A 16,357-nucleotide genomic window follows, 5' to 3' on the forward strand; every position below is an offset into this window, starting at 1 on the left:
GAGAGAGAGAGAGACAGCGTGAGCAGGGGAGGGTCAGAGAGAGAGGGGGATACAGAATCTGAAGCAGGCTCCAGGCTCTGAGCTGGCAGTCAGCACAGAGCCCGACGCGGGACTCGAACCCACGAACCGCGAGATCATGACCCAAGCGAAAGTCGGACGCTTAACCAACTAAGCCACCCAGGAGCCCCGATATTTTGATTTTTTTAAATAAAGGATAGTTCTAGAACTTTAGTAACTCTAATAGATTATTTGTGAGTTTCCATGTAAACAATGGCAGCATCTATAAATATTTATAGTATTATGTCTTTGTTTTCAGTTTTTTATAATTGTTCTTCTTTAACTGGCAAAGACTCCCGGAACAATGTTGAGTAGATTGGTGCCTTCTAGTAGAATGTTGGTACTTCGTTTGCTAGGCCTACCATAACAAAGGACCATAGACTGGCTGGCTTAAACAACACACATTTATTGCCTCACAGTTCTGGAGGGTAGAAGTCGAGGTCCCGGTGTCTGAGGGCTCTGAGAGACACCTGCTTCTGGAAGCCCCAGGCGTTCCTTGGCTTACACATGGCCACTTTCTCCCTGAGTCGTCACATGTCTTTCCGCTATGTGTGTCTGTTTTGTGACCAAATTTCCCCTGTTTTATAATGATACCTTCCCTATTGGATTAGGGCTCACCCTAATAACCTCATCTGAACTTGATCATCTGCGGGGACCCTGTTTCCACATAAGGGCCTATTCACAAGTAATGGGAGTTAGGACTTGAAAATATTTGGGGGGATGTAATCTACCCAGAACAGATGGTAATAGTCTTGTTCCTTGTTTTATGCTTTTTTCTCTTATTTTGTCAATGTGAATTAAACCAACAGATTTTATTACCTTAAGCCAATTATCGCATGCCAACTTATTCATACTGTGTGTCTGTGTATTCAGTGTGCTAATATTTAATACTTTTCCATGTTGATTCATAAGTGAGAATGACTGGGATTTTCGTTTTGCCCACGTCCTTATCTGGTTTGGATATTAAAGTTATGCTTTATACTGGCTTTATAAAATGAAGTGGGATGTGTGCCCCCTCCCCCCTTTTTTTATTCTCCAGAAGATTTATTATTTAAAATTGGTATTATCTGATTGCTAAATGCTTGGCAGAACTTGCTAGGAGAGCCATGTGGACATGGGGCTTGCTTTATGGGACAGTCAGTGTCCATGAAAGTGGTATGTAGCCAGTGCCCTAGGATTGCTTATGAACTCATCCCATCAGCTCTCTTGGGCTTCTAGAAGCCTGTCTAATACTGTTGTCAGAGGTCTGAAGTCAAGAACACGGAAAACATTTTTGAAGCTTATGGGTAACATCAGACTCTCTGGTGCCTAGCTCAGTATGTAGCGGAAAGAAATGGAATTGTCATCTTTGAGCTGACGTTGAAGAAGCCTAAAGAATCTGAGGGAGGATGCTAAAGAAGCAGGGCCCTTCACCAGTGGCTATAGGTGTGAACTAAAAGCTAATGTTTCTGTGTACACCTGCACAAGAAAGTTCATATTTTTCCATTAGTGTTTTCAAAGACGCTCACTTGGATTCTAATGTCACCAGTGGTGTGTATATGCTCAGTTTGGTAGAAAGCCATTGCTAATATTTTGACTTTGGTCGTTAGCACGTATTTCTTTACAGTGTTACATGCTTCTTTTCCTCGTACTTCTTCCTTAGTAAGATGGGGATACACTTGGGAAATGGAACAGTGCCTTTCTCTTTTATTTTATTATTTTATTTTATTTTAGCACAGTTAGAAGTGTTTATTGCATTTATAATGGCACCTTTATTTAAACTATTGCTCGTGAATGTACTAGTATTTTTAAGTCTCTTTCCCTCACTAGGTCTGTACTTTGCAGTTTTGAAACAAAATGTTAAAATGTTGACTTTGCAAATGATAACCATGCTTTTAAGCTGCCATTCTATCATAAAGTCAGTTTAAATTTCAGTTGAGTTTGAGATCACATAATCACGTGTGAATTAAAACCTCTGACTTCAGACCCAAGCAAGTTGGACTTAAAGATAATAAGGAGAGGCATGGCCTGTAGTTTATCTTTTTGATTTCTGTTTTCTTTAAGTGAGTTTATCCAATGAATTAGATCATGGAGAAAACTTCCCTGCCTCATGGAGGAATAAACCACTTGTAAGTACCAGAATGTAAACTTCATCAGCTTTCAGTAAACCCCCGTGTGATTCTGTTTCAGCAACTGTGAAGTTCATAATACAGTGTGGCCGATAATCAGGAAGCTGTGCATTGGTTCTCCAGGACTTGTCTATCCCCTAGTTCCAAGTTTGTGACCTAAACAACGTCTCCCCAGTTCCCACACCTGCAGTGTCTGCTAAGAACCATTTATCTCTCTGTATTTATGAGTTTGGCTTTTTTAGATTCCACATATAAGTGAGATTGTGCAGTATTTGTCTTTCTCTCTCTAATTGATCTCACTTAGCAGGATGCCCTCTAGATCCAACCATGTTGTTGCAAATGGCAGGATTCCTTTCTTTTTCATGGATGAATAATATTCCATTGTATATACACACCACACTTTCTTAATCCATTCCTCAGTTGAAAGACATACCTGGCCTGTGAGGGGAAAGTCCAAAATCCCTGGATAGCCTAATGGGGTTCCTTTGAAGTTTACAACGTTTTTTCCCCTGGCTGCTTTTAAAATTCTTCCTTTCATCTTTGATTTTTGACAGTTTCATTGTAATGTGTTTTTATGCATTGAGATAATAGGGTGATCTTTTAGCTTTGTGAACTTGGATGTCCCATTCTTTCCCCAGGTTTGGGAAATCCTCAGCTATTATTTCTTTAACTAATTTTTTGCTCCTTTCTCTCTCTCCTTCTGAAACTCCAGGTTTTCCCTTATTTAGTCTTTTGAAGGAATTCTGTTGATTGCTTAGGCTTTCTTCACTCATCATTCTCTCCTCTTTGTCCTCCCCTAGACTGGGTTGTTTGAGAATCCCTGCCCCCTAACGTTTTCCTCCATCCTCTTTACTGCAGATGCCTTATTGCATCTTTCTTTCTTTCTTTCTTTCTTTCTTTCTTTCTTTCTTTCTTTCTTTCTTTCCATTTTGACAGAGAGAGAGCACATGCTTAAGTGAGAGAGAGGGCAGAGGGAGAAAGAGAGAATCTTAAGCAGGGTCCATGCTCAGCTCAGAATCAGTCACAGGGCTCAGTCCTACAACCCTGGGATCATAACTTGAGCTGAAATCAAGAGTCAGATGCTCAACCCAACTGAACCACCCAGCTTCCCCCTTCCCTCCCGCCCCGCCCCCAATGCATTTTCATTTTTCATTTTACTCACTGAGCTCTTGAGTTCCAGAATTTCTGTTGGGTTCGTTCTTTCTTTCTTTCTTTCTTTCTTTCTTTCTTCCTTTCTTTCTTTCTTCCTTCCTTCCTTCCTTCCTTTCTTTCTTTCTTTCTTTCTTTCTTTCTTTCTTTCTTTCTTTCTTTCTTCATGATTTGTTTCTCTGGTACAAATCTCATTTTGAGCCTATCTTTTTTCGAAGTTGCATTGAATTGTCTTCCTGAGTTTTCTTCCTAGCTCACGAGTTTCTTCAGAGCGACTACTTCGAATTTTTTATCAGCTGGATCACAAATGTCATTCCTTGAACTCAGTTTTGCGGGAGTTGATTATTCTGCTTGTGATGGCCTGTTTTCCTGGTTTGTCACGTTCGCTGCCGCTTTGCAGCGCTGCGTTCACATCTGCAGGAGCGGACGCCTCCTTAAATCTGTGTGAGTTGCCTTGAGAGGGGGTGCTCTGTGCACTAGCGGTGGTGGTGGTAAGTGGGTTTCCTCTCTGCATGGATACTTCCACTCTGCCCTTCCTGCTCCCCCTTGTGGCCGGATTCGTAAGCTTTCCGTCTTCTCTGGTTCTTGGAATCCCATCTGCGGGCTACTGGCAACCTCTCTTTTGTTTTCCTGAAGGTGGCGCTGTAGCTCGCTTGTGGTTTCTCTCCTGCTCACCTACAGAGGCCTGTGGTCTGTCGGAGCGGCCCTGTCTACTGGCCTCTCCCTCGTGCTGCGCGGAGAGGTAGGCCCAGGAGCCACTGAGCCACAGCGTGGTGGGAGGAGGTGTGGGTCAAGTACGCAGACGTTGGGGGTGCCTGGGAACACACTAGTGAGATCCCTGGCTGTGCTACTCCCGCAGGTCCCTGGCGGACTTCGTGCTACACACAAAACCGTTAGTGCCCTTTGAAATTCGCATCCGCCTCTCTGCTGTTCCCCTTCCGCCCCCAGCCATGGACATGCAGCTTCAGTACTGTGGGCCCTGCTGGGGGGCACTGGGGAGCCGCGTCTCACACGGCTGGGGTATCAGCACCGCTGTCCGTCTTACTCGGAGGCAGAGGGTGCCCCAGCCTGATGGATCCGCCCCCTGCAGCGTTTCCCTGGCGGGGCGCCGCCCTGGGAAAGCTCCTCTGAGAGGCTGCCTCTGCTGTGACCAGATTCAGACTGTTGTAAGCTCTGTTCGCTCCTGGGGAACAGAAATTCCTTGCTGGAATTTCCCTTGGGAAGACTGGCCTTGTGCACGTTGTCTCCTGTGTGCCTATCCGCCCAGGCCGGCATTCTTCAGGTTTCTCCCCAGTCACAGCGAGGGGGGCCTGGGCAGGTTCCGCTCCGCCGCCCCCCCCGCCCCCCCAGCCCATGCTGGGTTCAGCCTGCGATGGATGGGCAAGCTGGTGAGACTCCCTTGGACCCCTAGTGGGTGGTGCTAGATCCCAGCACCCACCAAGAGGCCTTTGTCTGTGCATGGATGTCTAATTTGTTATTGAAAAAAGGGGATAAAAAGAGGAACATCTTAGCCACCATGACACTGACATCCGTCTCCTTCTGCTTCTTATAAACTACATTTAATTTTTATTTTTTAAGGCCTGTAGTAGGGAACTTTACAGACTTGAGTAGCTGTAGTTACGAGGTAATGAAACAGTATTGCATTATACCACCTCACACCAGTCAGAGTGGCTAAAATGAGCAAATCAGAGGACTCTAAAATTTTATAAACTTTGCCAGGTAAAACCTTTTCACGTTGTCTCCTGGATCTTTTGACAGGTTCTCATCATTCTCGAGAATTTCCTTATTCCCTGGCACAAGCTGGTCTAAGATCATCTTGTACTTTCCCTGTTCAGCCCCTGGATCAGCTATTTCTTTAAAAATATCTGGTTCCTTTTAGTGAATAAGGATATTTAGAAAGTGCATTGTGGTTATCACTGGTTGGTTCAAAGGTATTCATTTTATTTTAGAACTGCTGTATGTGATTAATCTCACGTGTCTTCCTGACATGTTCCCAAAAGTGAGAAACCTCTAAGAGAAACTTCAAAAATATTCTTTGTAATTATTAATATTTAAAATAACCCATAAAATAAGACAAAATCAATAAGATTTTGAATCCCTAGTTAGCTTAGTAATATATATTTCTTTGGATGTCATGACATATCAAGAAGGAATAATGACACAGCACACCTTTTTCCATCAAAAAGTTCAGGTCATTGTGTATTTAGAAAATAAAGTTACAAGGACAGTTAAATAAAAACTTTTTTTTTTGCTTCTAAAGTAAAAAACCCCCAAAAAACCAAAACCAAACCAAAACAAAAAAAACAGTATTGCATTTCTTTTTCAATCCTATAAAACCATGACTTAAAAAAATTTTTTTTAAATATTTTATATTTTAGAGAGAGAGAAAGCGAGTGCAAGCAGGGGAAGGGAAGAGAGACAGAGAATCTGAAACAGGCTCTTGTCTCCAAGCTGTCAGCACAGAGCCTGATGCCAGGCTCGAACTCACAACCAGCGAGATCATGACCTGAGCTGAAGTCGGTCACTCAACGGACTGAGCCACCCAGGCGCCCCTAAAACCATGACTTTTTAATAAACCTGATGCTTTTCTTACAACTGTCTCTGCCCCGCCTCTTCTCTGTCCACCTAGTAGTTAGACTACATATGAGGTATTTGATGGTTTTCATGTGTTCTTCACCACAGATGTGTTTAGTTTATCCCTTGTGTATTGTAAAGACAGGCTAGAATTATGGATAGTACACCTTCAAAGAGTTACATAGAGGGGCGCCTGGGTGGCTTAGTCGGTTAAGCGTCCGACTTTCCGACTTTCGCTTGGGTCATGATCTCCCGATTTGTGGGTTCGAGCCCCGCGTCGGGCTCTGTGCTGACTGCCAGCTTGGAGCCTGGAGCCTGTTTCAGTCTGTGACTCCCTCTCTCTCTGGCCCTCCCCTGCTCACGCTGTCTCTCTCTCCTAGAAATAAATTAAAAAAAAAAACAAAAAACAAAGAGTTACATAGAGGAATTTGCATCTGTGTGCCAGAGGCCTGTTTCTTGTTCCTTCTGCAAAGGGAAAGGTGCAATTCACAGCTTAAATAGTAGAATCACTCTGTCCTGCCATTTTATTTATTTATTTATTTATTTATTTAAATGTTTACTTTTGAGAGATAGAGTGTGAATGGGGGAGGGGCAGAGAGAGAGGGAGACACAGAATCTGAAGCAGGCTCCAGGCTCTGAGCTGTCAGCACAGAGTCGGATGCGGGGCTCAAACCCATGAACCGTGAGATCATGACCTGAGCTGAAGTCAGACACTTAACTGACTGAGCCATTTTAAAAGATAGCCTTTATTGATGAATCAGTGAAGGCAGAAATGTTCCATAATACTTTGGTTTTGCAGACTTACAGTTCATTGGTATTTAAATGGAAAACAAATATTGTCAAGGTTGGGTTTTGTGGTTCTTTTCAATCATGACAAATAGATGGTAGTGTTTAAAAGCTGTTGGTGTCTGAGACTGAAGCCTACTTTTCCCTTAAGCCTGAACTTTCCCTGGGACCCTGCAAGTTCCCTCAGCCCCAGATAGATGGGCAGGATTCCCTCTCTGTGGAACCTTCTGAGCCCCGTGCTTGACTTCTTTGCCTCTTTTCCATAATGTCTGTGAGGACAAGCTTGCCTATGAGTATGAAAATGCCAGGGGCAGAGGAGATTGTGTGTTGAGTGCCTCTTTGGCTTATATTTCAGTCTGTCCTTCAGAGGAGATGGGCACAGGTTACATGTATCTAAGGACAGAAGATGGCATTGTTTCATCTCTTGGTGCCCAGCTTGGGAAACAAAAACTGAAAGTAGGCAGGGGCTCCGAGAGGGGTGTATTAAAGATTAGATCGAAAACTTTTATCGAGTACTTGCTATGTGCCAGATAGGAAGTATTTCATGTGAGTTGACTTAACTTAAACCTCCAAGTGTTGTATGAAGCAGGTGCCATTATTACATTCATTTTACAGACAAGTAAACTGAGGCATGGAGAAGCCAAGTGACTGTCCCAAAGTCACGTAGCTAGTAAGTGACAAGAAGAGAACTCTGATGGTGGCCCGTAGAAAAACCTCATCCCCAGAGCTGAGATACCTTCCTCCCTGGGGATTTACTGACTCAAGAAAAGGGACCGGAGTGTAGCTGTTGTCACCCCTATAGATGGGAGGTATGGGAAATCCCAGCATTCTGTGTTCTTTAGTATTTTCTGGAGGTCTTCAGCCTTGGCTAGAATGCCTCAAAGGACTAATGAATTCTCTGGAGGCAGCCCTACTTCTGGACAGCCTGAAGGGATGGAAAAGTCCAACCGGCCTCCCCTCACTGACTGTAGGTCTCTTTGGAGCTATGTCTCTCCCTCCTGCTTGAGCAGATCGGGGACCCTGTGTGAGTTGCCTTCCTACTGGCCGAGAGAGCAGGGAAACCATCTTGCTCATGTCTGCCGCCTCAAGCTTTGTGGCACATGAAGCCAGAGTCCTCCTCAGAGGAGGAAGTAGAAGGCAGGGATTAGAGGTCATGGCAGTCTGTCGTCCAGCAGGAGCCATCTGTGAACTGACGTGTCGGTGACCTTCTCCCGAATCCACTAGATATCTCAACCCATCACCTGCCAGACGCAGAGATTTGAGGCATGTCCTTAACCATTCTGCGTGAACACGTTTACTTGGGGGAGCCAGATAGGGTGCTGGGAAGAACCCAGAGGAGTTCAAGGTGTGGTTCCTGCCTCCGTGTTTCTTTTTTTTTTTTTTTNATCATGACCTAAGCAAAAGTCAGACGCTTAACCGACTAAGCCACCCAGGCGCCCCCTTGCCTCCGTGTTTCTGACAAGATCCGAGGGGGACAAGATTTAACCCCATGGCATAGTTGCATCCCACTATTCACTTAAATGCTAGAAAGGGGCCAGAGCAGCTCCAGGGAAGATTAATGAGGATCATTTTTGCCTTTTTCGAAAACATTTTCCATTCTGTTGTCTCCGGATGAATACGTGTGCTTGTCTTCTGCCTGCAGGTTCACCTTGCAAGAACAATGAGGAAATTCCGGGTAAATCTCAGCTGTGTTGAGAACGGGCAGGATGGACTTGGTTAGAAGCACACGCGTGTGCTCTCCTCCTGGGGTCTCCCATTGGCCTGGTGGAAGGAGACCAGGAGGGAGAGCTTTTCTTCTCTGCACTATTTCTTACCCGTGTCGCATGGTTTCCTTTCACTGAGATTGTAACTGAGGAATCAGGTATATCCACTGTGACCTGCCATGGCTCTGCTTCTTGTTTGTTTCTCTGAGTTAACCTTCCCGTCCCTCTCCCCGCAGGTCGGCCGGCAGACATGATGAGCACCAAGGCCTTCACGTTGGTCTCTGCCGTGGAGCGGGAGCTGCTGGTCGGCGACAAGGAGCAGGGCCACATAGAATGCGTGGAGTGCTGTGGCAAGAACCTGTATGTGGGCACCAGTGACTGCATCGTCTACCACTTCCTGTTGGAGGAGAGGCCGCTGCCCACAGGGACGGCCACGTTCTCTGCCACCAAGCAGCTGCACCGGCACCTGGGCTTCAGGAAGCCGGTGAGTGAGCTGCGCGCAGCCTCAGCCCTCAACAGGCTGCTGGTGCTCTGTGACAACTCCATCACCCTCGTCAACATGATGAGCCTGGAGCCTGTCCCCTCGGGGGCTCGCATCAAAGGGGCCATGGCGTTGGCCTTGAACGAGAACCCCGTGAGCGGAGACCCGTTCTGCGTGGAAGTCTGCATCATCTCGGTCAAGCGCAGGACCATCCAGGTGTTCCTGGTGTACGAGGACCGGGTTCAGATCGTCAGGGAGGTGTCGACGCCGGAGCAGCCCCTGGCCGTGGCTGTGGATGGCCACTTTCTGTGCCTGGCCCTGACCACCCAGTACATCATCCTGAACTACAACACTGGCGTCGCCCAGGACCTGTTTCCGTACTGCAGCGATGAGAAGCGGCCCATCGTCAAGAGGATCGGGAGACAAGAGTTCCTCCTGGCGGGCCCCGGAGGACTGGGTGAGCCTCCGCCGACCCTCACCTCCTGTCTGTCCATTCCCCTTGCCGTGTCCCCGTGAGCCCTTGTGGAAATCCGAGAGGGAGAGGTTAGCTGTGAAGACAGGTACTACTCGTAAAGGGTATTTGCAACACTGAGGATATGTGGCAAGATATAAACAGAAGTACATGACCAGCATTGGCTAAAGCTTCCTTAGATTGTTTTGTGAATGGAGGGTTAATGGAGCAAATGTAGGCCAGTCATTAAGTAAAGCCAGCTTTATTTTGTGTTAAAAAGGAGCCTGCGGAAGGCTCTGGGGAGAAAATCCTTCAAAGTAAATAACTACCAAATAAGACTCTGTACAACTGCCTTATAAGATTTTCTCATGTGTGTGGCCTTGTCAGTGGATCGTTTTTACTTTCCTTTATAAAAGGGAGTTGAGCTCTCTTAGAGGTATTTTCACGTGTGGAAACTTCAGAGCTACATCCATAATTTTATTGACTGCGGTTTGATTCCACCAAAGTTTCTTGTAGCTAGCTCCTTGAAAGCGCGCTGTTGTATGGCCTTGCCAATTCTCTGTGCTGCCTGATCGAAATTAAGACTCAGAACTATTAATGGTGTGGGTGGCTTATATTTCCTTTCCGTTGTGGGTGGCTCGTTTTAGCAGTGGTATGTGCCTGGGACATACAGGTGCTGGGGAGGGCAGGTCCCCCCCACCATTGGTGTTCACTAACCATAGTTTGGGTGTAGGCATCTCATTTCAGAGCGATGGGCATAGATCTATTTTCTGGTAATAACAAAAGTTGAGGTTATGAGCTAGTTGAGGTACACTTACTGATTTTTAGGTTTTTAACTAGATTTTATTTTTTAAGGAAATCTTGGGTTCGCAGCAGGATTGAGCAGGAAGGACAAAGTTCCCACGTGCCCACTGCCCCTAAACACGCACATCCTCCTGCCCTATCCACATGCCCCTACAGGGTGGTACATTTATGATAATGGATGAGTCCACATTGATACATTATCATCACCCAGGGCCCGTAGTTTACATTAGGGTTCACTCTTGACTTGTATATTCTGTTGGTTTGGGCAAATGTATCCATCATTATGGTGCCAGTGTCTTTAGCATTCTCTGTGCTACACCTGTCCGTGCCCTCACCCCCAGGTTCTGGCAACCACTGATCTTTCCAGAGTGTCATGCAGTACGTTACCTTTCCGCATTGGCTGCTTCCACTTAGTAATATGCACTTAAGGCTCCTCTGCATCTTTTCCTGACCTGATAGCTCAGATTTTTACTCTCTGGAAAAAAATTCTTTATCCCAACCACGTTTTTCTTTAACAAAAACTCCAATTTTAATGAAAAAAATTGTATTATGGAAAACCTGTATAAATATATATAAAGAGAATATTATAATGAACTCAAAGGTACCCATTCAGCGTCAGCTATTACTCCACTCATTCCTTGCCAGTTGTTTGATTTATGCACCTGACCGTTTCCTCTGCTTGATTATTCTAGCATCCTGGGCATCATAGCGCTTCACCTATAAACCTTTCAGTATGTAGTGCTAAGTTACTTAAAAAAGGAAAAAAAGGGGCACCTGGGTGGTTCAGGCGGGTAAGCGTCCGACTTCAGCTTAGGTCATGATCTCAGGGTTCATGAGTTTGAGCCCCGCGTCAGGCTGTGTGCCGACAGCTCAGAGCCTGGACAGCTCAGAGCCTGGAGCCTGGTTCGGATTCTTTGTCTCCCTCACTCTCTGCCCCTCCCTCACTCATGCTTGCTCTTTCTTTCTCTCAAAAATAAATAAACATTAAAAAATATTTTTTTAAAGAATAAAAGGAAAGAAAGCCACAATACCTAAAAAACTCTAAAAAAACTAATTCCTTAATGTCATCAAATATCAAGGCATTCCATATTTCCCCTGTTGCCACACATACAGAGAAACATATGTAAATACCCATCTACATAAATTTACGTTTCAGTATATGTTTATTTTTCAGTTTGTTTGAATCAGATCCCGCACGAGGCCTATACACTGCAATTGACTGATCTGTGAAGCTTCTCTTGGTCTGTGAGTCCTCTTAAACTTCTGTCCCCTTCTCTTTTTATTTTTCCTTAATTTTTTGTTGAAGAGGTTGGATTGCTTTACCTATAGCATCCCACAGCTTGCATTTTAATGATTTTAGCTCCTTATATTATTTATTATGTCAGGCTGACCTTTGTGTTTCCCACCAACTGGTAGTTAGGATGACAGGTTTTATCAGATTCCAGTGTTTTTTATTGCTTGTTTTGGGGAGAGGAAAGGCTTCCTCCTCATAGGCGGTAGGACTTCCATACGGTTGCATAATTTCTTTTTCTCTCTCCGTGATGTCAGTACTTATTGATGAGTAAGACGTAGATCCTTAAATCACCGGGGTGGGGGTGGGGCTGATGCTAAGTGGCAACATTCTTTTTCTGTCCATTCCTCCTTCATACCTTAACTGGATTGCTTCAGTGAGGACAAACGTACTATATTTGGTTGCCCCAGGTACACTGCTGCGTAAGAAAGGCAGAACAAGAAGGTGATCCCTTCTGTCTTCCAGGATGACTTTTTAAAAGGTATCATTAACACTTCACAGATTAAGACCCATATGGTGCGTTTCAGTCTATCTTTGCTTAGGGAGGTGCGGGGAAGGTTATCCAGGTGGACTGCTGAGCTCCCTTCACATGACCCTAGAACTTCGATGTCTTCCTTGCCCTCTGGTGTGACAAGGTGTTCCAAGTTCATTTTGTGTGTTCCCTGCCCTAGATCTGGTTTCAACCATTTCTCGAAGGACCCCTGAGGCTTAGAGACCATAGTCTGGGTGCTCGAGCTGCTTGTCCATTGTTTTGAGGTCCCTTCAGTGGACAGGGTTAGAAGGATGCCTTTTTTTAAACATAAAATCCATCCTGAGATCCTATTGATAGAACCAATTCAGGGCTGCAGGGGATTGACCTCATCTGTCTCTATTTCTGTATCTCCTTTCAATGACACCAAAAATCTTAGCAAACCCCTGCCCCCACGTAGCTGTTCCTTTGATTTATCTCCCAGGACACACAACAGAATAACACTACTGACATAATTGTCCCTACAATGTAACAGCTGGAAAAAGTTTGATTGTTTACAGTTCTTTCTGTCTTCAGGGCAGGGTATATATAACCCTTCTGGAATGTGCAGTCCTATTACTGTGTTCTAAAGTCCCTTGGAAGAGTTCTTTCAGTGTGGTCATGCCACCACCTGGATATCCAGTTCAGTTAACTTGTTTTCCTTTACTTTGGATTTTTAAGAATTGCTTTATTTTATATTTTTATGTGTAAATATTTATAGGTTCCAGTTCAGGTGGATGCAGCAAAGTATATTCGAAGAGCCGATATCCTGTCTCCTTCACTTACTCTCTTTTTCTGCCGTAGGTAACTTTTATTTTTATGGTTTATCCTTTCATTTTTAAGAAGAAATACAAATAGATGTGTAAACATTTGCCTTTCCCTCCTTGTTGGCTTTTTAAAAGGTTTAACGTATTATGGAGATCCTTTGCCATATAATGCAGAAATATTCCTCATTTCATAGCTGCATGTCCTTTAACGTGTGGGGGCACCATGGCTTTTTAAATCCCCTATTGGTGGGCATATGGGTTTTTGCTAGTTCTATGGTATTAATAGGGACTTATCTTTTTGTATTTTCCTGGTGGATCTATGTGGGATCATTGAGTCAGAGTATATATGCATGCGAGTTTTGCTAGGTGTCGCCATACTCCTTTGATTAAAGATTGTCCCATTTTCCATTCGTCCCCAGGTGAGGGACGCCTGTCTCCCCTCACCCCTGCCCACAGAGCGGAGTTGTCAGAATTCTGTGTTTTTCTCAGTCTGGCACATGAGACAGGATCTCAATGTGGTTCGTTGCAATTCTCCCGTTAGGAGCAAGAGTGAACATTTTTCATACATTGAAGAGTCATTTGCATTTCTTTTGTTGGGAATTATCTGTTCTTCTCTCTCCCCATTTATTTTGTGTTCTTTACGTATTTAGATACCAACTTGTCGTATATTGCAAATATCTGTTTCCAGTTTTTACTACATAAAAGCTTTTCTTCAACATTTCTATGTAATCAAATACATTAATCTTTTTTACCTTATTGCTTCTTGATTTTGAGTTGTAATTAGACAAGAGCTGTATCTCTGAACCACCAAACCAAGCAGTTTTGAGTCACTATTAGGGAGGTTTCCTTCACTTCCGGTTATAGACAGATTCACCTATGTTTTCTGTTAGTACTTTTATGGTTTCATTTTTTTTTTTTTTAGTAGGCAGAGTATAAGGAATGGATTCAGTTTTATCTTTTTCTGTATGGCTGTCTGTTATGTCAACAAATCAATCGCACAGCTCACCTTCTATCATCGATTTAGGCAGCTGCCTTTAGTGTACACTGAATTCTATGCTATTGGGTCTATCTTTGGATTTTCTGTTTTGTTCTGTCAGTGTGTTTGCCTGCTTATAAACCAGTCCCTGTTTCTATTATCAAGGCTTTATAGTGAAAACATTTGACTCCAATGTCACTTGTAAGTGCTTTCATACATTATCTGTGTACAGCATAGTAATCACCACCACCATCACATGGCTTCAGAAATTAAGTTCAAATAAATTACTATAATGACTGCAAATGTACCTTTAAACATTCAAAAGCTACATATTGTCATTTTGCTCCTGTTTCTCCCTCAAGATTATATGTGCTCACACCCATGTCCTGAGAAACCACCCTTCCCTTTTTGAGTTAGTTTAAATTTTCCTATTTTCAGCAATACTTTCCCGAAATTTTCTTTCTTTTTTTTTTTTTAATTTTTTATAGTTTATTTTTGAGACAGAGAAAGACAGAATATGAGCAGAGGAGGGGCAGAGAGAACAGGAGACACAGAATCTGAAACAGGCTCCAGGCTCTGAGCTGTCAGCACAGAGCCCAAGGAACCCATGAACAACAAGATCATGACCTAAGCCAAAGAGGGAAGCTTAACAGACCAAGCCACCCAGGTGCCCCTCTTGAAATTTTCATAATGTGATTGAGAACTATTACTTTCTTTCTTTTTATTTATTTTTGAGAGAGACAGAGACAGAGCGTAAGTGGGGAAGAGGCAGAGAGAGAGGGAGACAGAATCCAAAGCAGGCTTCAGGCCCCGAGCTGTCAGCACAGAGCCCAACGTGGGGCTTGAACTCACTAGCCATGAGATCGTGACCTGAGCCGAAGTTGGACGCCCAACTGACTGACCAGCCAGGTGCCTCAGTTTACTTTCAACTCTGTCTTTTGGCGATACTTCTTGAAAAATGCAGACAGTTCAGCAACTCCTGGTCCATGAGGCCCCCTCCCTGCTCCCAGCTCAGATAAGGGGGTCCTCTGATATTTAAAGGGTGCACAATTGAAAATAATGCTTTCTTTAAAGATGTACAGTTTACACATTTGTTACATTTGTATCTAACTCTGACAATATAGAAACAATAAAATTTGTCACCTGCTTAGCAAGTGTATAATTAATTAGTGCCTGTTAAGAACAGTGCCTTCTGTTCGTAAGTGGTTTTGTGGCAACCTTACGCTGCTTGACCTGGTCCCCTCAGTTCTTGCTCTACTCTTTTATTCTAGTGATGTCTTCTGCTTTTTGGGTGTATAGAAGCCTTTGCTCTTGACGTCTGGTTTCTGCCCTTTTCATTTCGAGAACATTGATATCAGGGCCTCTGCGCTGCATACTTCCTGGGTCGGGTGATACCCAGCCGTAAGTGGGTAAATGCAATCACCTGGATTTAATTCCAGGATGAGACCAGACCACGTCTTGCTGTCCATGTTCCCATGAAAGTGTGCTGTTCAGAACACGGTTATTTGACGGAAAATCTTGCAATGTCCTTGGGCTTGCTGTACACTTGTCCCTCCAAGGGGTTAGTTACGTTTGCCAAGTGCCTGGGTGAGTGGTGTGCCCTCATGTTCTTTTCAGCTGGTCGGCTCTCAACACACAGAAAAGTCCCGACGGCGCTAACTGAATTTCCTCCTCCAAAGCTCAGTTCTCATTCCACATTCTTCATGCTTCCCCTTTGCCTCTCTGGTTTCTCTCCAGCATTTTAAAATGCTGTCTGAATACTTTGGCCATGCAGCTGGGGGGCCAATTCAGACTGTAATTATGTCCTCTCTGTTATGGTAAAATGCTGGAAATGCCAAACCCCGTGCCTTGGGTCCCGAGCACCATCTGACGATTGGTACAGAAGCAGACTCCTGTTACTGTTTGGGTCCGCTTTCCAGCCCTCAGTTGTCTCTGCAGAGTTTTCGGTGTTTCCACTAAACTCCTGACTTCTTACCTGCTTTGTAAAGAGCTAAGAACAAAAGGGCCTCTCCAGCGCCAGGAGCAGACAGCCCTGGGTCACACTCTGCAGGGACATTTCCTGTTTTCTCTCCTGTCACCCCGAATCTGTAGCTTTTGGTGTGCTCTGTGGAGCAATCTGTTCCCCTTCAGGAAGCATGCTGCTACTGCCTCAGAAAGTGCTGGAACTCCAGGCTCCCCTCTCCCAGAAGTTTGTGACCTTGAGTTCCGAGAAGTAGACATTGCCTCCTACCGGCATCCTAATCTGTTTCATTCTAGACTCCACGTGGTCCTGTTAATCCTGAGACCAACAGCTGCATGGTGGCCCTTGACTCACCTTCTGTCTTGCTCCCACTGAGTCAGATGCCAGGTTCCCTGATTCAGCTCTGGAAGTCACCTCCCCCTGCATTTTGCCCCAGCACTGGGATGACTGAGGTCTCCTTCCTAGTGGCAGGCAGCTGCCTGTCCTCCCCTGGGTCTGGCTCCTTGCACACAGCTCCCCTCCACACTCCTGCCAGGTTGACCTTCCCAGGCACCTGTGACGTGTATACATGTTTTGTTACTTAAGTGCTTTACTACTCAGCGCTCCCCACTCTGACCCTCCCCCAACACTTGACTTTCTGACAGGGTTCACCCTGTCCCTCCCCCATTGCTGCTGCCTGCCCATCTCACCTTCCTGGTGCAGGCTGCTGTTTGATCACTCGACTCTGTTCACACTTGACCTC

General features: G+C 44.8%; 1 protein-coding gene across 1 annotated transcript in view; it reads left to right on the plus strand.

Annotated features, from left to right (window-relative positions):
* The first annotated feature begins 8,622 nt into the window (after positions 1 to 8,622).
* TGFBRAP1 (transforming growth factor beta receptor associated protein 1) overlaps positions 8,623 to 16,357 on the plus strand; it is a 37,357-nt gene continuing 29,622 nt past the window's right edge. The window contains 1 exon segment of the mRNA XM_077749259.1: positions 8,623 to 9,315. Coding sequence (XP_077605385.1) covers positions 8,628 to 9,315 — 688 coding nt within the window. The 5' untranslated portion in view covers positions 8,623 to 8,627.

This window comes from Crocuta crocuta, unplaced genomic scaffold (assembly GCF_008692635.1).
Source record: "Crocuta crocuta isolate KB4526 unplaced genomic scaffold, BGI_CrCroc_1.0 scaffold118, whole genome shotgun sequence".
Lineage (NCBI taxonomy): Eukaryota > Metazoa > Chordata > Mammalia > Carnivora > Hyaenidae > Crocuta > Crocuta crocuta.